The sequence below is a fragment of the Syzygium oleosum genome, unplaced genomic scaffold (assembly GCF_021117445.2).
Source record: "Syzygium oleosum isolate NSW1041296 unplaced genomic scaffold, Sole_v2.1 Sole_v2.06, whole genome shotgun sequence".
In the NCBI taxonomy this organism is placed as follows: Eukaryota; Viridiplantae; Streptophyta; class Magnoliopsida; order Myrtales; family Myrtaceae; genus Syzygium; species Syzygium oleosum.
In genome coordinates this window covers 11,314,234-11,334,367 of record NW_026607490.1, presented here as the reverse complement: position 1 = coordinate 11,334,367, position 20,134 = coordinate 11,314,234, and the positions used below count along the sequence as shown (strand labels likewise).

General features: G+C 39.1%; 1 protein-coding gene across 1 annotated transcript; it reads right to left on the bottom strand.

Annotated features, from left to right (window-relative positions):
• Positions 1–15,099: 15,099 nt before the first annotated feature.
• Positions 15,100–19,606, bottom strand: LOC115690597 (probable receptor-like protein kinase At5g18500). The gene is made up of 8 exons (XM_056312197.1): positions 19,028–19,606; positions 17,866–18,516; positions 17,683–17,787; positions 17,125–17,247; positions 16,864–17,034; positions 16,632–16,761; positions 16,220–16,432; positions 15,100–15,643 (listed from the first exon to the last, which is right to left on the bottom strand). The coding sequence occupies exons 2-8, from the start codon at positions 18,501–18,503 to the stop codon at positions 15,506–15,508; spliced, it is 1,518 nt and encodes a 505-aa protein (XP_056168172.1). The 5' UTR covers positions 18,504–18,516; positions 19,028–19,606; the 3' UTR covers positions 15,100–15,505.
• Between the last annotated feature and the right edge of the window lie 528 nt (positions 19,607–20,134).

The window sequence follows — 20,134 nt, the reverse complement described above, 5'->3', positions numbered from 1 at the left end:
GACAAACTGCTAACATTAATAAAACTTAAAATATATATATATAAATAATATTTGAATTTTAAAATAAAGGAAATCCAAAACAACACAAAAAAATAAAAACAATTTTCGTTTTTATTCATTTCTATTTTTATTATATATTTGAATTTCTTTCTATGCTATAATATATATTATATATATATTTAATATTTATAGCTTATTTTGGGTATATTAGTATAGATTATTATAAGAAAAATTGTTATTAAAGAATGATGGAAGGGAATAAAAAAGAAATTAAAAAAGAGAGGGAAAATAAAAAATTAGTAAATAAAAATGAAATAAAATAACCCTAATTATAAATGAACAAATTCAAACTTGAAAATGATTTTTAATTCTTGAAGAATGCTATGAGATTTCCAAAAAAAAAAAACCTTTACCTCTCCATCTCCTTCTCCTATGTATCTCTAATTGATATCGAAGTTTCACGACTCCTCCGTAATTCTTTGGTTCACGTCAAAACTCTACGAATGTGCTGAGAGAGTCAAAACTCTTCCATAGCTTTCTAGTTCACATCAAAAGTTAAAGAAAGCAGCAGGGGAGTCGAAACTCCTTCTCCTCCGTAGCTATGATTCACGTTGAAGTTTCACAAAATTGGCATGAGAGTCTGACACACTACACTTTTGGAAATAGCAAAGGTGAATAATCATCTCTCTCTCTCTCTCTCTCTCTCTCTCTCTCTCTCTCTCTCTCTCTCTCTCTCTCTCTCTCTCTCTCTCTCTCTCTCTCTCTCTCTCTCTCTAGATTTGGTATTCAGTGATTGATCTACCTCGTCAATGTTGTTGGAGCTCATTTACATTTATTGTCATAGTCGAATTATTGAAGATTTATATCATGCAATAATCATGGATTGATTGCTGGAGGATATCTTTGTTTGTGCAATTGTGGTTTCTTTATCAGTGAATCGTGAGATATTCTTACCATCTTCGTTTGTGCATTTTCAAGTTCATTTACACTGATATGCCATGCATACCCTTTCACCGTAAATCGTTCGTGGGTTTTTATTAATCAAACCTTTCTGTGAGTTTAAGTTCGGATGTTTGACGTACACGGATAGATTTGGTTACTGACACCCCACATGTAAGGAATGGGAAAAGTACCGGGAAAATTGTCAAATCAGTCATAAACCTATTGTACGGCGGCCAATTCAGTCCTAAACCTTTTAAGTTTGCCAATTCAGTCCTAAACCTTTTAAATTCTTGCCAATTGAGTCCTTCCAGCCAATTTTGGCTGGCCGGCGCTGACGTGGCCATCGGCCGTCCGGTCAACGCGGACGTAGCAATTTTTAATTATTTTTTTTCAATTTTTTAATCTTTTTTTTTTCTGGTTTCTCCCCTCTGGCTGGTCCGGTGATCGGCGGCCAGCCAGAGGTGAGGGCCGGCGAGGCCTCTGGCGAAGCTCGCCCCGCCGGCCACCGGTGAGGCCTCGCCGGCCCCTGGCTAGGCGAGGCTCGGCGAGGTGAGGTTTAGCCTCGCCGTCGCCTGGGTCGCGACGGCGAGGTCGAGCCTCGCCAGATCTAGGCGAGGCTCGACCTCGCCTCGCCGAGCCTCGCCGTCACCTAGGTCGCGACGGCGAGGTCGAGCCTCGCCAAATCTGGGCGAGGCTCGACCTCGCCTCCAGTCGCTGGGTCGCGATGGCGAGGTCGAGCCTCACCGGATCCGGGTGAGGCTCGACCTTGCCATCGCGACCCGGCGACGACGAGGCTCGACCTTGCCTCGCCGAGCCTCGCCGTCGCAACCCGGGCGACGGCGAGGCTCGACTCGCCTCGTCGAGCCTCACCGTCGCCGGGTCGCGACGGCGAGGTCCACCTCGCCTAGGCGAGGCTCGACCTCGCCGTCGCGACCCAGGCGACGACGAGGCTCGACCTCGCCTCGCCGAGCCTCGCAGTTGCGACCCAGGCGACGGCGAGGCTCGACCTCGCCTCGCCGAGTCTCGCCCAGCCAGGGGCCGGCGAGACCTCACCGGTGGCCGGCGGGTTCGCCAGAGGCCTCGCCGGCCCTCCCCTCTGGCCGGCCGCCGGACTGGCCGGAGGGGAGAAACCAGAAAAAAAAGAAGAAAAAGAAAAAAAACGATTAAAAAATTGAAAAAAAAATAATTAAAAATTGCCACGTCAGCGTTGACCGGACGACCGGCGGCCACGTCAGTGCCGGACGGCCGGCGGCCACGTCAGTGCCGGCCGGCCAAAATTGGCCGGAAAGACTCAATTGGCAAGAATTTAAAAGGTTTAGGACTGAATTGGCAAACTTAAAAGGTTTAGGACTGAATTGGCCGCCGTACAATAGGTTTAGGACTGATTTGACAATTTTCCAGAAAAGTACCAAAAAACTCATAAACCTATTATATTGGTACCAATTCAATTCTAAACCTTTTCAATTGGATCAATTTGGTCCTAAATATTTTCACATTGGTACAAATTCAGTCCATCCGGCCAATTTAAACCGGAAATTATTGATGTAGATACTGGCTGTCCTATGTGGCATGGCCGGCTGGCACTAACGTAGACATTTTTAATAATATTTTAATATTTTTTGAAATTTTTAATACTTTTTTTGAAATTCTCTTTTTTTCTTTTTTCCTTTTTATCCTTTCTTTTGTTTTCCTTCTCTTTCTTCTTTGGCCTATGGCTGGTCCGGCCACCAGCCACAAGCGAGAGTCGTGAGGATCGAGCCCTTACTGGATCTGGCAAGGGCGGCCCTCGCCTGTGGCCAGTGGCCAGACCGGCCACAAGCCATAGAAGAAAGAGAAGGAAAAAAAAGAGAGGAAAAAAGGAAAGAAAGAAAGAAAAAAAAGAAAAAAGGGAATTTTTAAAAGATTATTAATATTGTCCACGTCAATAACGGCCGTCCGCTGGCCATGCCACATAGGACGGCCGACATCCACAGTAATAATTTTCGGCCTAAATTGGCTGAATATACTAACTTGGTACTAATGTAAAAATGGTTAGGACTAAATTGATCCAATTGAAAGGTTTAAGACTGAATTGGTATTAATGCAATAGGTTTATAACTTTTTTGGTACTTTTCCCTGTAAGAAACTATGAGATAAGTTCCCCTTATTAATCTATACACCCAACTATATTTGTATCTTCCTGTGTGTATTTAGAAGCGGACAAAGATAGCTCTCAAAAGGCCATAGCTTCATTCTGATGCGGAAAGAGGACCATGCTATCAACACAATCGCGAGATCAATGGAAAAATAAGTAAGAAATAGAGAAAATAATACGGCAAAATTTACGTGGTTCGGCCTAATCGTCGGGAAATTTTCACTCCACAGGAAGAGCAGAGATGAATCCAAAATAAACAACGGATATTATAAGCGTAAATCAAAAGCTCTCTCACACCCAAGTCCTAAGAATACACCCAATCAATTCTTAACTAATAGCTAGATCTGATGTTTTCCTTGAGCCTTTCTACCAAAGACAAATAACTAAATTTGATGTTTTCACAAGCCGGTGAATACCAAGACTTGTGCAAATCATTTAACTTGGACATTTTACGAGATAATTGTCCAAAAAGTCATAAACTTATTGTACGTCGGCCAATTCGATTTTAAACTTTTCAAAATTTCCAATTTAGTCCTAAACCCACTAATGATTTACCAATGTAGTCCTCATGTCCAATTTTGTCGGAAAATGGTTACATGGATAGCTGATTTGAGGTTGTGTTTTTTGTAGCCGATGGAGAAGCTTAACTATTCAGAAAACGGATAATCTTCAAATTAAATTCTTATAATCGGTGTAGTAATTGTATTATGGGTCGAAGTAACATTGTATGAATCATCTAGGACGGCACTTTCGTCGAAGACATAGGTAGAGTCCAACCGATCATACGTCCGTCCACTACGTATTCTATGCACCACTCTCCTATCGGGAGCACATTTCACGACATCGAAAGAACAAAAGTATCCCTATGGCCATGAGTTTCGCAATGTTTTTCTTCATTGAAGCTTCAATGGATAGTTTTTATAAAAAAAAAAAGGTTCTTATAGGTTTGTCCATCAACTTTTGCCTATATAGTTTTAGAGGAAATTCTCTTTTTGAATTTTATAATAAGCTCATTTTATCCCTATGGCCATGAAGTTCAATGTGCAACACCGCAAAGTCTCATATCATATAGGCGGTGCCAAGATAAATGGAGTAAATAAACGAGAAATTGAGAAACCAATACATCAGGACTTACGTGGTTCAATTTGAATGTCAGAGGAGATTACTTGCTTAAATCAAATGCTCTCTCACACCCAAGCCCCGGATTACACCCTCCGCACATAATGTTTTATTCAATCTCTCAAGATATCTCCTTACAACAGTAGCAAAGATAAACCTTTAAAACACCCTCAAGAGGCTCTTATTGTTAATGTAATGTCATAAAATAGGTTAGGAACAAACTTAAATCATGTATTTCCGAGGGTTTGCATCGTCACTTGGGGCACCCGCTGTGACGCCCCACAAGGTCACGCGCGATATGAAAACTTTCATTAGATTGTTTATTTCTCTTTGAAGTACGCAGAAGCACGGAAATAAAATCATACGAGAAACAGAATACAACGCATCAATCCTGCAAAAAAACTTACTTATGCTTCTTTCCTTTATCTTCCCTCTTCCAAGTATTAAATAAAATCACCAAAAGAAACAGAATACAACGCATCAATCCTGGGAAAAAGGTCGGGTTAATCGTGACCACCCCTGTACTCCTACTCTTAAAACTTGCCTATACAAAAGTCAACTTACTACACTATGGGTCGATGCCATCACTATTGAAGCCAGGGGGACCATCGAGCCCCTCAATGGTCCAATCAACTCTCCATTGATATTAAAATACCAAGCGACAAATCGATAGGGAATTAACCCTTGCAACCGCACGTCAATCCATACGATTGAACTACACTTAATATAAACTACTAACGATTCAGGTACAAGCACATGGCGGTGGGGGATTTATCGTACAAATCTGGAAAATAAAGGATGAGCCAAAACCTAGTAAATGAAATCTCTAAGTTTAAAATAGAAGATCATCTTAATACTTAACCAGGTATCAACAGAACAACATGAGTTCAAATTAAGCAAAAATGATTACGTGTGGTAATTGAAGGAGTACATGCACTATCTATCCTATCATGATATGCCAATGAAAACTACTAAATAGTGTTGAATGAGATCAATTACTCCAATGCAAACAAATGACTTGGCTTATTGTGATGCACTGTTACCACACATAGTAGTTCATTAATATACACATGTGAATGCATATTTATATATGCACATGCACACGTGCACACACAGATACATATATTATACTTGTTACTAGGAAATCATCACGACTAACAAGGTATTCCAAACACTCCCGATGCATTCTGATGTATGAGACATCTCGACACACGAGGCATCCCGAACACTCCCGGAGCATCTTAACTCCCGAGGCATCCCGACACATGGGGTATCATCACCACTAATATATGGGCGATGGAAATATAACATAATATTTTCCATACATAATCATATAGTAGCAGTGCACATGGTAACACTCAAATCTTATGATTCTCCATATATGAACAACAAAATCAACACCCATTTATTTTTTCTTATATAGTCATTCTCAAAAATCAACATTTGGTACATATCATAATCTTAGGCAATTCATTAAAGTACAAAGTATCCCTATGACCATGAGTCTTGCAATATTTTCTAATGTATTCATGGTTTGGTCATCTACCTTTTGGCTTTTCTCCTGACGTTTTCTTCGTCGAAGCTCCAATGGATAGTTTATATAGAAAAAAAATGGTTCTTATAGGTTTGTCCGCCAACTTTCGTTTATGTAAATTTAGACGAAAGTCTTTTTTTGGCTTTTATAATCTCATTGTGTTCCCTATTTATGTTTCGTTACATTCTATTAGAAATATTCTTAAGGTTATTCCTCTTAAAATTTCCATAAACTCTCTATATTATTGAATAAACTCATTTTATAAGTGATAAAATACAATGATTAGTCAATGTTGCGAAAACACGAAAACGTGTATTTTTTTTAGGATAATGAATCAAATTAACAATAATTTTCCAAATCGCCGATTCATCCGTGCTTATATTGCAATATTGTCAATCAACAGTAAACGACATGTCGTCTCTTAGCACTATGCGGAATGGAAAAATTACCCAATCAACCTCAAACCTATTGTATGGACATGTTCACGACTTTCGACGAAATTTGACCTGATCGGAAGACCAATACTGAAATTTCGAGCAAATGCTTAGGACTAAATTTAGCAAAATTGAAAAGTTTATGACTGAATTGATATCCGCACGATAGGTTTAGGACTAATTAGATATTTTTCCTTAAATGGAATAATGAATCTCTGCAACACAACAAACAATAAAAAGACGAATCTGTCAACGTCCTCCCTTACCTTTCTGTCTCACGTATATTATTATCCTCGTATTAATGAGCAGAATCTTCCTGCAAAAATTGTTACAAGGAGCCGATATAGGTAAGGATGAAGCTTGGAAGATTATTTAAAGGTCTCAAGGATTGCCGAGGAAGGCGGCAGAAATTAGAAACGTCTGTTCTCTCTGTCTCTGAATACACTCTTGCTCTCAATTGTTAAGTTCTGCTTGCTCTCTTATTTGTATTCTCTGAAAGGGTTGTGAGAGTTGTAATATATGAATAGAGAGCGTTTATTGTAAGAAGTGCTTGTGTATTGTATAGTTATCTACAACTATTAAGATCAAATATTTTGTTTCATCAAGCCTTTTGAGTTGGTTGAGTGAAGCTCTTGATCTGCATGCGACAAATTCAATGTCGAATCACATCCACTCAAGGTATAACTGCAAAGCATCATGAGTACTAGTAAGTGGAATGGTCATTATCATATGTTACTGAAAAAAGAAGAAGAGAATATTAGAGACTTCTCCATATATATAAGTCTCTCATGAGCAGCACTTGATATTAAATGAAAAACAACATTCTCTGGAAAAAGAAAACTCTTGGATGTAATTGCCTCAAGCCTTTCTACCACACACAAACAGCTAGATTTGTTTTTACACAGGCCGGTGAATAACAAGACTTGTGCAATTTATTTAACTAAGACATTTGACTAGACCTTTAAGTAACCACACAAGTACAACGTAGGATACAACTGTAGTCCGCTTGCAACTTGAACACAGAATAGCATATGAGAAATATATGCTTTATTGTTACAGTTTATTACTAAGATGGACGTGAAGCATAAAACTTACTCGCTAAATTCGTAATCTTCAAATCTAGTTCTGTAATCTTTAAGTTGAACTTGAGCACCTCGGCTCCGATCGCATTCGTGTTGTTCAGATGAGCTTCAGCTTCCTGCAAGCACGCATTGCAATTAGATTGTGCCAATGCCTCGTTACACACGTCGTGGCTGTGACAGTTAAAGTACCTACTGTAATAATTGTAACCATGGGTTGGTGTACTATCACACAGATCATCCATAATAACACCTTTGGAAATGCCATATTGATCCAAAAGACTGTACGTCCTTCCATTGCATATATGATAAACCTCTGACGTGTCAAGAGTACATTCCACAATATTGCCAGAGCAAAACAGCCATATGACGAGGAGTGTCACCGTATGTTGCAATGTGTTCATTCTTTGGCTCTCTACGTTCACTTTTTCTCCTCAAATTTTTTTTTGACTGAAGCTCGGTTTGTGTGGTCTATATAAGAGAGATTCTCCTCATAGGTTTCTTCACCAACTTTTTGTTTATGAATTTGTTGGAAGTCTATGTTGGATCTTACGAAACATGGACGTGCATTACCGAGAGAAACATTTATAACTCTTCGAGTTACTCGATGGCAAAAGCTTTTTGAATATATATGTGTGTGTGTGTGTGTGTGTGTGTGTGTGATTTAAATAAATTTATTGATAACACGATGAAATAACATGTCCAGCTATGTGCTGGAAATTATGAAAATTTGAATGCGTTTGTTTAAAAAATAAATTTAGTTAATGATTTCTATTCTCTGGATGCTATTTGTCTCTCCATGTGACACGCAATTTGGGCAATCAGTATGGAAAATAACTCAAATATTACATGGAGGTCCTCTCTCTCTCTCCTATACATTTTGTCATTAGTTCCTATGAATCTCTCTCTCCCTTGAAATCTTGAACGAATGTGGGATGTATCTCTCACTCTCTCTCTGAAAAGTATTTTGTTATCCTTGTTTTGAAGCATGCAGAACATTCAATTTGTCCTTTTTTCCCCATTAAAACAAAAGCTTACTGCCTCGGTTCCTCTGTAGAAAAGAAATTTGTGAATTCCGACATATGCTCGCTGCTTTTCATTTTGTTAGGAGTAGGTGCTTGCGGGGGAAGAGGGCATTTCCATTGTGAAGGATTCAATCCAGCCACACACCATCGATGACTTCAATCCGTACAAAGCACTTTGATCGCGCCAGTGATTAACATTACTTTTTGATCGAACCCGTCTGGATAGATCATCTCCTCCTGTTTCCTATTACACTTAGATTGATCTATCATCGATGGATAATCCCGTATCTAATTGTGGGTTATGCATGTTAAGGACGGACAAGGTATACTTGTAGACGTATCTAATGAGCCCATCTATCACAGGAACCATTTCCATGGGGCCTACATGAAGCCATTCAACCTCATTTTTACGTGCTACTAAATAAATTTTCGGGGAAAATTATCTAAAAAGTACTAAATTTATTGCACTTTTACAAATTGAGTTATAATTTTTTTAATTTTTCCAATTGAATTCTAAACCTTTTGCTTATATTGCAATATCGTCAATCAATAGTAAACGACATGCCCTCTCTTACCACTATGTGGAATGGGAAAATTACCCAATCAATCTCAAATCTATTGTACCAATGCCACATCCGCGACTTCCGACGAAATTTGATTGGAAGAACTACATTAAATTTCGAGCAAATGTTTAGAACTAAATTAACAAAATTGAAAAGTTTATAACTGAATCGGTATCCGTATAATAGGTTTAGGCCTAAATGGATAATTTTCCTTAAGTGGAATAATGAACCTCTGTAACTCAACAAACAATAAAAAGACGAATCTGTCAGCGTCCTCCCTTACCTTTGTGTCTTGCGTATATTGTTATCCTCGTAGAAATGAGCAGAATCTTCCGTTTATTTATATTTCAAAAAGGAATCTTCCTACGCAATTCGTGACAAGAAGCCGATATAAGTAAGGGGGCTTTGTTAGCATAACAGTTTTTTGGCTACTGTTATTCTAACAGCATATTGTGAGCCATAAATTCTTGAAGGAGCGGACCCCACAATATTTTCTAAGTAAGGATGAAGCTTGGAAGATTATTTAAAGGTCTCAAGCATTACTGAGGAAGAAGGTAGTGGAAATTAGAAAAGTCTATTTATCTGTCTCTGAATACTCTCTTGCTCTCAATTGTTAAGTTCTGCTTGCTCTCTTATGTGTATTCTGTGAAAGAATTGTGAGAGTTGTAATATGAGAATAGAGAGTGTTTATTGTAATAGAGGTGCTTGCGTATCGTAGAGTTATCTACAAAGTTTCCGGTAGAAGCAACACCTCTTACAACTCTTGAGATTACTAGTGGATTCCAGCTTGATTAGTTGCTGTTAGTTTGGAAGAGAAGAGCAAGTCAAAGGAATTGACCGAATTTCTACACTTCTGTTTGGAAATTCTTCTAACCCTTCAACTCTTTCATTATTTGTTAGATATATTTGCATCTAGTCAATTGTTTTCGTTCAACGAAAAGGAATTTACTTAAATCTTTCGCGAAAATTCTTAATAGACCAATTCACCCTTCTTCAAGGTCTCTTCGTTAGCCACTTCATCCACTGTGGCCAAGCACAATTCTCGTAAGCTCGGCCTTTAGACCTATCCTCATCTTTGATTGATCCTTGCTCGAATGATGGCCAAAACTCGGACACCCTTTATTGTTTCAAACTATAAAGATCAAATATTTTGTTTCATCAAGCCTACTGAGTTGGTTGATTGAAGCTATTGATCTCCATGCAACAATTTCAATCGAATCACATCTCTTCAAGGTATAACTGCAAAGCATTCACAAGTACTCATAAGAGGAATGGTCATTATCATATGTTATTGAAAAAAAAAGAATATTGGAGACTTCTCCATAGGCATATAGAAGTCTCTTGTGAGCAGAACTTTATATTAAAAGGAAAAAAAAATTATTTGGAAAGAGAAAACTCTTTGGATGTAATTGCCTCGAGCCCTTCTACCGAACACAAACAGCTAGATTTGTTTTTTCACAAGCCGGCGAATAACAAGATTTGTGCAATTTACTTAACTTAGACATTTTACTAGACCTCTTTGTAAGCACACAAGTACAACGTAGGATACAACTAGTGTCCGCTTGCAACTTAAACACAAAATAGCATGTGAGAAACATGTGCTTTATTGTTACAGTTTATTACTGAGATGGACGTGAAGCATATAACTTACTCGCTAAATTTGTAATCTTTAAATCTCATTATGCAATCTTTAAGTTGAACTAGAGCACCTAGGCTCCGACCGCATTCGTTGTTTAGATGAGCTTCAGCTTCCTGCAAGCACGCACCGCAATCAGATTGTGTCAATGCCTCGTTACACACTCCATGGCTGTGACAATTGTAGCACCTATTGTAATAATCGTAACCATGGGTTGGTGTACTATCACACAGATCATCCATAAGAACACCTTTGGAAATGCCATATTGATCTAAAAGACCATACGTCCTTCCACTGCATATATGACAAACCTCTGTTGTGTCTGGTGTACATTTCACAATATTACCGGTGCAAAACAGCCATATGACGAGGACGGTCACCATATGTGGCAATGTGTTCATTTTTTGACTCTCAATCTTCACTTTTTCTCCTCAATATTTTTTTTTTTTACAGAAGCTCGGTTTTTGTGGTCTATATAAGAGAGATTCTTCTCATAGGTTTCTCCACCAACTTTTTGTTTATGAATTTGGTGGAAGGCTCTTTTGGATCTTACGAAGCATGGACCTGCATTCTCGAGAGAAAAGTTTGACTCTTCGAGTTACTCGAGGGAAAGAGCTTTATATATATCAAACAAACTCATCCTATTGATAACGCGGTGAAATAAATTGTCCAGTTATGATGCTGGAAATTCTGAAAATTGGCATGTATTTGTTTAAAAAACAAATTCAGTTCATGATTTCCATTCTGGATGCTGTTTGTCCCTCCATGTGACATGCAATTTGGGCAATCAATATGGAAAATAACTCAAAATATTACATGGAGGTCCCCTCTCTCTCTCTCCTATACATTTTGCCATTTATCCCCATGTAAAACAAAAACTTAGTTCCTCGGTTCCACCATAGAAAAGAAATTTGTGAATTTAACCAGATACAATACCATCAAACCTAACCTATCCATATCCGTACATAGACTTAAAACACGTCCGAAAAAAATAAAAAGGAAGAACTTTGTTGCGCTAGTGATGAACATTGCATTTGTTATCGAACCCCCTTCACAAATTTTGACATGCATAGATATAACTCACCAAGTTGGAGCCGATTGCAAGTAATAGCCGATAGTTCGAACATAGGTCAATTTCGATTTTGAGTTGCCATTCGGATTTTAACCGATAAGTCGATTTTTTCGCAAATTAACTTTGTCCATACTATACCTAATTTGAAATTTGAAGTTAGCTCTCAACGATCGGTGAAGTATATCTTTCAAATTGTAATAAACATACATTACAATGACAAAACAAGCCATAACTGACAAGACTTGAACTTCCGACTTTCGTATATACGGAACATGTGTAGATCATTACTCTAATCTCTGAATGGTACTACTTTTCCATCAGTAGAAAGGTTATTCACATTGTCGAAAAATTTGAGTTTAGAGTAAACTCTTGGACTCAAAAGTTCGGGCCAAGTCGGATTTGGATCCACTATAGATTCAATTTTCTTTAGTTTCGAATCGGGTCGGATTTGGATGGTTCAATAATTCGGATTCTTTGGATTCGGTTTGTTTTGGATATTACAAGAAAAAGGGCCTCGGGAGACTGTCAAAATCCGTCCCTGAAAGTGGAAAATCCTCTATAATACGTTGCATTCAAACATTTCGGCTTGACTAATTTGATTGCACGCACACCGTTCGGAATGACCTCCAAAATTACTATGAGCAAGAGACGCTGTGATCTGAACAACGGATCTACCAAATGCTCAATCGTTTGGAGAGTTAAAAGAGGAAGTCAATTAGAAGATTTGGTATTTTTGTGATCTCGTGAATACATGCCAAACACTATGCAATTTATTTAATCCACTTGCCGCTAGAACACATAGTAGCATAATGGAACAATTAATTTGATGGGCACATAAAAACTTAATGATTTCGTAAATTGGTAATCTTCGTATCTTCTTCTAAAATCCTTAAGTTGGAGTTGAGCCCCACGGCTCATCCCGCATTCTTCAAGGATACGAGCCGTAGCTGTCTCCATGCACCGGCGGCAGTCGGATTGCGTCAACGCTCCGTTGCATGCTCCATGGCCGTGACAAACGTCATAGCTATTATAATAATTATATCCGCGGGTCAGTGTACAATCAGTTAAATCATCTAGAATGAAGCCTCTGAAACCATCGTAAGGATCCTCGAGACCAAACGTCCTTCCACTGCATATTTTGTATGCCAGTGTAGTATTGGGAGCTTATTTCGCGACATTGCATGTATGAAACAGCCCTATAACGATGAGTGTCACGAGATGTTGGAATGCGTTCATGGTTTGGCTCTCTCCCTTCACTTTTTGTCCTCTTAGTCTCTTAATTGAAACCCCTTGTGGATAGTCCATATATCTAAGCCATTCTTATTATAGGTTTCTCCACCGACTTTAGTAATCAATTAGGTGGAAGGCAGGGGTACAGTTTATTATATGGAATAAATCATATATTTTATGGGTGTGATTTAGTGGAGATGATCAATTTCTTGTCCGTGAACTTTTTATGGAAGACGTATTTATTTCGGGAAAATTGTCAAAAAAATCCTAAATCTATTACACTGCATCTAATTTAGTCATAAACCTTTCGACTGTATCAATTTAGTCATAAACATTTTGACAATTTGTCAATTTAGTCCTAAACCTTTTGATGATTTGCCAATTCAGTCCTAAATATTTTGACGAATTTTTAATGTAGTCATTTCGGTCAATTATCCAAATAATAGGTCTAGAACTAAATTGACAAATCTTCAAAAATGTTTATGACTAAATTGACAAAAAGGAAAAGTTTAAAACTAAATTGACAAGTTGTCAAAAAATTTAAAATTGAAAAGTTTAGGTTTAGAACTTTTTGGACAATTTTCCCATAAGTCAGGCACTTGTTGAGATAAAGGAAATTTTAAAATTTATGTTGAGGCTAACAATATAGATTATAGAGGCGTGAATAGGTTATTTGAGAACTATAAAAAACATTTGCGGAATATAACAAATTCAACTACAAACATGGGCGGAAACAGATTGTACAAATCAAGTGCGTGTGCAAGCATATATGTAGTGGTTCGGCTTTATCCCCAAGCTTACGTCCACTCTTAACACTAACCGCCATAACAAGGCTGATATCCACTAGTAATCTTCAAGAGAAGTTACAATCAGTAAGTATAGCTTTTCCAATATATCACACTATCAAGACTCAGATAGTGCTATTACTCTTGTACACTTGTTCTTATCCATGTTTACAATATTAGCATGACCCAGAAATTGACATCCGGAATGCACGGCATTTAACAATAAATACACTTTGAAAGCACGTTCGGCAGCCAAGATGCAAGCCCAAAATGGGATAGAAACCATCCCATCCAACGTTGTGACGTCGATCGGATGGAATCGACCAAATAAACCTTAGTCAAAAAAATGGCGAATTACATGTCCGGGCCTGGCATGTAGGATAGAAATTCTCCTCTCTTGGTTTAGAAAGGGAAACGAAATGCTTTTTCCAAAATAAAAAAGAAAAAAGGAAAGGAGTGATTAGATTTTTTTTTTTTTGTGTCCCCATTGTGTCTTATTATACCAAACTGGTATGAACCTCTGTAAAACGGATTTGTGTGAGTCCTCTCTTTATTGCTTTAACCAATGTTGACATCATCTCTGACTAATACATATATATATTTTATTTTTATTTTTTTTTTTGGTAAGGTAAAATTTATATTGACTTTTCAAAGCGTAACCTACGTATGATGTAACCGAAACACAAAAACCTCGTACCTGAAACGACACCCAAGGTGTCCAAACAGGTGATATATTTTTGTATTCGTTGTACCAAAAATTGAAATGGAACGAATCTCTTTGACATCGTCCCGAGCGTGCCGAATGTACTGGTCACAATCTGTGGATGCCAATGCTCCGATTGCATGCCCCATGGCCTTAGATGTCATGAGCGCTGGCATAGTAATTGCCCCCGTGGGTCAATGTACCGCTGCGTAAGTCATCCATAGCCTCATCTATATAACTTCGATAGTTAGCAAAGACTGGATCGAACGTATGTCCACCGTATTTCTATTCACGAGCGACATATCGCAGCGCTACATGCACAAAGTATCCCTACGAGGGTGATTTTTGCAACATAATGTAAGGTACTCGTGATCTTGCTCTCTCAGCTTCACTCTTTTTCCTCTGCTTTTTCCTGGATTGAAGATCGAAGAGGTCGTCTACGTTTATAAAGGAGGTTCTTCTCTTAGTTTTCTCCACCAACTCTTGCTTAGGAGTTCAGGTGAAAATAGGGGTCTATTCTTGTTATCATGGCTTTCAATAACTATGCAAATGCATCCTAGTACAAGACGACATCATATCTTACTACTATGTGTAATCCTAGCAATGAAGTAAATAATCTCTTTTCAAAAGTGTGAGACACAAATTCTTTGATGCCCTCCATCACTACGGGGTCTTGTTAATCCTTGTAATAAGGAGAATCACGTTCTAAATTTGTCACAAGAAACCAATCAACATACGCGTAAGCCAGCAAGAGAAACCGTTAAACCGAGAAACATACCATACGAATAACATAATAAACTGAACCATACCGATTCAGGTCAGTTCGGTTTATCAGTTTTCGGGTTCTTTTAACACTCGATGTAATACTCTTCATTTCCTCCAAATCGTCATAAAACTCTGTTTCTCAATCTCATGTATGTATGGGACTAGCAAGATAAGGATAAAATGGAAAAATCAGAAGAGAGAGGAAGAACCTCATCTATACAACAATACCAATGGCAAAGACATCCTACAATCATGCCATTTTCATTCCTGAAAAGAGAGAAGAAAAAAAAAGATTGCCCAATACCACAATCATATAGTGCAATTCAAACCACAAATTCCTAAATCCTCAATCAAGTGCTTCTGCTCTCAGCTCCTCGATCTCGGATGTAGCTGTAAAGAAGAAATGAATCTGCAAATGCAGAGAGAATGCCATCAGCTAAACTCAGAGATCTTGAGCCCCTCCGTCCAAACATAGTGTCATCGATTAGCCCCTTTCTCTGTGCCCAGCATTCCTTCGAGTGTCTGACCTTAATTCTGGAGCGTCACTCCGATCAGTTTCAGAAATGGATCTCCGAGGCTCTGTGTCCGCAGCTCCAGTATGACTCCTCCGACGCCTTCGATCCTGAACTTGCCAACAAATCACCCTTAAGCAAAGGCTATATAACTTAAATGAGAGAGAAATGACTTGTGGAAAATAGCTTGTTTTACAATTACACATAAACCACTATCGCACGTTTTCAAGAATGATCTATCATTCGGATTATCTTTTTTCCCCGGCAGAGCAACTCAGTTCTGCAACGAGTCACGCAGACCAAAGTTTTGATAAAGATTTAAGGTAAGTCCTTCTCCAAAGACACTCACCCTTGCATGTTTAACATACTCTAGGACTTTAAAAACTAAACTGTCCTACCAAATTTGAAGGAAACCATCTCAACTAAGTGATATGCATGCTTTGGCCCAAAAAATAAGCAGAGTGTTATATGACCAATTTCAGAGCACTCAATGGTGTCATCCAATATGGAGTCATACTCACTAAAAACTCTCCGTCGTTTTTTTTTTTTTTTTTGACATCCTATTTTCAAGAAATCAAGACTCGGAATCATTCATACTTGCTAAAAACTTCACTGGCATTTTTATTTTACATCCTATACTCAAGAAATCAAGACTCGAATGAGACTTCAGAAGTTAAGTGTCCAACCTCTCTGGGTATCGGGTACTCCTCTGACTCCAGCATCCGGACAACTTGACTCATTTTTGGCCTTTTCTCAGCATCAGGATCGACGCATCTCAGAGCAGTCAGAAGGGCTCGTTTAAGGGCGCTTGTTGATGGCTTTGTCTCAATGTTCGGGTCCACCACCTCTTCAGAACGCCTGCTTCCGACCATCATCTTGAGCCAGTCAACCAAATTCACCTGAAGAAGACCAAAAGATGATCAACTCAGAGAATAGTGACATCTATTCAACCTAATACAAGGTGCTACTACGGAGAGAACTCGCAGATAGATCGGTCTGATCATATAAATAGGACTTGTCATTCTAGTTCAGGGAAACTATACATAATGTGCTTTCAAGACTCCTCGTTTGAATTGAGAACAGATGATTTTGGCATACCTCAGGTGCAGGTCGCCCATAATCTACCGGATCTCGTCCAGTAATTGCTTCCAGAAGGACCACTCCAAAGCTGTAAACATCACTTTTCTCGTTCAATAGCCCAGAGTTGGCATATTCTGGTGCTACATACCTGGAAATGTTTCAAAGTGGACAGAGAAATAAGCATGAATTGTCCACCAGGAAATTGACAGGGATTTGGTCGTCGAAATCGTATAAGGAAAAAACAACTAACCCAAAAGTTCCCATGACTCTAGTTGTGATGTGACTCTTTCCAGCACCAAGCAGTTTTGCCAGGCCAAAATCAGATATCTTTGCGTTAAAGTCATCATCAATCAGTATGTTGCTGGACTTGATGTCCCGATGCACTACCTTTGGTTCAATCGCCTCATGTAAGTAAGCCAATCTGCAACATTTAACTACGATTCAGAACTAGAACAAAGAAAAACCCGATAAAATGCAAATCTGTCATGAGTTTGAGATGCTAATGACTTACGCCTTGGCAGTGCCCAGGAGAATCTTCATGCGAGCTTCCCAGGTAAGATAACCATGGTGACGCATGGCTCCATGAAGCCATTGCTCTAGGTTTCCATTGTTGACATACTCATACACCAACAACCTACAGTTCATAACAAAAAAAATAAACAAATGAGCGAACACAAATAACCCATTCTGATTCTCCTGCTCCATCTTGTATAAATTAACAGAATCTTAATTGTCGCCAAAATCAGGCCCTAGCGCAAGACAAATAGTCTAAATTACAAATTCTTTATATTAATGCATGAGCCAGCATGCATAAGAAAAATCATACCCTGCAACTAGGGTCATCAACAACAACAGACCCTTTACCCACTATGAGAAACGATGTGCATTTGCCCAATATGCTCTAGTTTGAGTTGTCGTCAACAACAACAGAGCCTTTACCCACTAACTAGGGTCCGCTATGTGGATCCACTCGTGTCATTGAACTATCAAGTTCTTAAATTTTGAGACCTTTTGAAAATGCTCTGAAGTCAATATTACTAAGACAGATCCAGAAATCTATGTGCAATACCTGTGAGTTCCTTCAATGCAGTACCCAAGGAGTCGAACCAAGTTTTTGTGCCGCACGTGACCAATGGCCTCAACTTCTACTCTGAACTCTTTCTCTGCTTGCCCCCTACAAAAATCATCGTATTAGAAAAGCACGACATCATTCACTTAATACCAATAAAAGACAAGCTAACATCCGACATACAGATTGTTGAGGAGCTTCTTGACCGCCACAGGTGTCCCATTAACCAGACAACCACTATAAACAACTCCATATCCACCCTCTCCAATGACATTTTCCTTGGAAAACCGACCAGTAGCTACTTCCAGTTCTCTTAAAGTAAACCAATGGCCCCAACCGAGGTGGGAGAACTCCGGCAGACCAGAGAGAGGTGAAGGTGCAGTTATTGGATGTGAGGAAGGCTGGTAAGCAGTAACTTTCCCATGGACTCCCTCCAACTGAGATTTGATACCATCCTTCTCAATGTTAGTAAAAGAGCCTGATTGACTGCTGGTATCTCCATTCTTTGAAAGGGCCAATGCCTTCTCGGAGTCCTTATCGCTGTACTTATCATTGAGCGCGTGAATAATGCCTTCATGGGAAATAAAATTATTTGCTGAAGCTTCATCAATGATAATCTCTTTTATCTCCTTCGAGTCCGTAGGAATTTGGGTAAGAGGAAGAAGGTTTTTGGTCCTTCTGGATTTTTTGCGAAGGCTAAGGCAGAGCGACAACACCATGATTATTAAGACGAAGACTCCAAAAACGATTGCTACCAATTCCCACACCTTGAGACCAAAAACAGATGTTGTCGACAGTTCCTCGTTAAGATTCGTGGGCATAACTCTCAAGTGCCTGTTAGATAGTGAGATAGAATACAAAATTAATTACTGGAAGTCCACATAAAGATCTTGATTAGCACAAGATTATATAGTCTGTGATCTCACAAACATATTAACTTCTTGCTAGACTTTGCATATTCCCAGAAACTACAGCAGGACGCAGATATGAAAATAAATGATTCTCAAGCCTTTGCTAACTCTATATCCATGAAAAATTTACATGGGGAGTGGTCTTGAAATTACTTCCTCACAGACCCTACTAATTCTCACACTGCCGACACCGACACCGACGGATTGGTATAAAGTAGAAACCAGAGAGAGAGAGAGAGAGAGAGAAGATTGGATGGGAAAATCAGAGGGAACATGTTGACAATAACCAAACAAAAGAGCTGGCCTTCGCAAATACGGGACACATAAAACTTGAAATTTGTGTGTTTAGCAAACGCAATAGCAAATTGACCAACAAATAATCACTAAATGAGACACCAGATACATAATAAACAGGATTGCTTACGAATGTCAACCTTCTCGAACGAGTACCTGCTCCTGAAACTGCTTCCCAATGCCTTCTCAACACAGCCCACCGCCAATGACGAATCAAATTCAAACCCTAACCAACTTGGAAAGATGAACAAAGCTACTCGTGCAAGTTTCAAGACGACCCCAATGTCAATGAAACAAGGACCCTGTTCAGATTCCTCTCTGGGTTTCCTCTACTGGCCAAAAGGGTGTCCGAGTCTCAGCTCAAAACCCATGCATTTTAACGAATCCTCTCAGACCCTCCTCTCCTCACTTTCTTTGTAAGACCCAGAAACGAAAAATAGAGAAAAGGGTCAAGAGCAGCAACCTGTTCTTGCCTGTGCAGGCCTATTAAAGGGGGAAGGAAACAAAACGAGAGCCAAAAAGGCACAGGATTTTTGGGAAATGGATACTGGAACGAAAGCAAATTCTTGGGGGCTTTGTCTCAGGGGGAAGAGAGAGTGGAGTTGTCAGTGGTAGGTGATTGAGAAGGAAAAATGCCTCTCACTGGCCACATTCATATAACCCCCCGCAACGTCTTTCAAAGCCAAGGGGCATGTCAAAATGGAAACTTTCTCCGCTGTTTCTTGCTCACAATTTCTCCTTCTGTTTGGGCCCCTTTCCTTTTCCCTATTTAATCTTAATTTTTGGTATTGGAGGTGACAGATCATCAGACACTTGATTAGATTAGTTGCAAAAAAAGAAAACTATTTGCCTGCTGGGTGTGGGGCCGTCTCTTTTGAATCGTGATTCTTATTATAGGAAAAAAAATCCAATTTTTAATTTCTCCAAATCTAATCTCTCAACTCATATAGAATATGACTCAGAGACAGAGAGAGAGAGAGACAGAGAGAGAGAGAGACAGAGAGAGAGCAGAGAAACAGGACAGGGGTGTTTGGTTATGACTCCAAGGGACAGACAATCAGTGTGCCTGCAGAAATGTCAAAGGGTGAATTGTTGGAAAGGATGAGAGGTCTAATTTGTAGATGGGACCTCAAATTACCTTTCCAAGTCTCACACAAGTTCATTATCAGCATAAAAAAGAAAACATTCTCTATCCTATGGCAACAGGTGGGGATTCTTTCTATTTGTGCTCTCGATACCCGCAAGCA

Bases quoted from the DNA above. Each gene is read 5' to 3' on its own strand.
- LOC115690597 (XM_056312197.1), bottom strand. From the start codon at position 18,503: ATGCCCACGAATCTTAACGAGGAACTGTCGACAACATCTGTTTTTGGT. The intron at 17,788-17,865 runs GTATGTCGGATG...TGATTTTTGTAG, and splicing joins AAGAAGCTCCTCAACAATCT to GGGGCAAGCAGAGAAAGAGT. The intron at 15,644-16,219 runs GTTGGACACTTA...TGGCAAGTTCAG, and splicing joins AGTACCCGATACCCAGAGAG to GATCGAAGGCGTCGGAGGAG.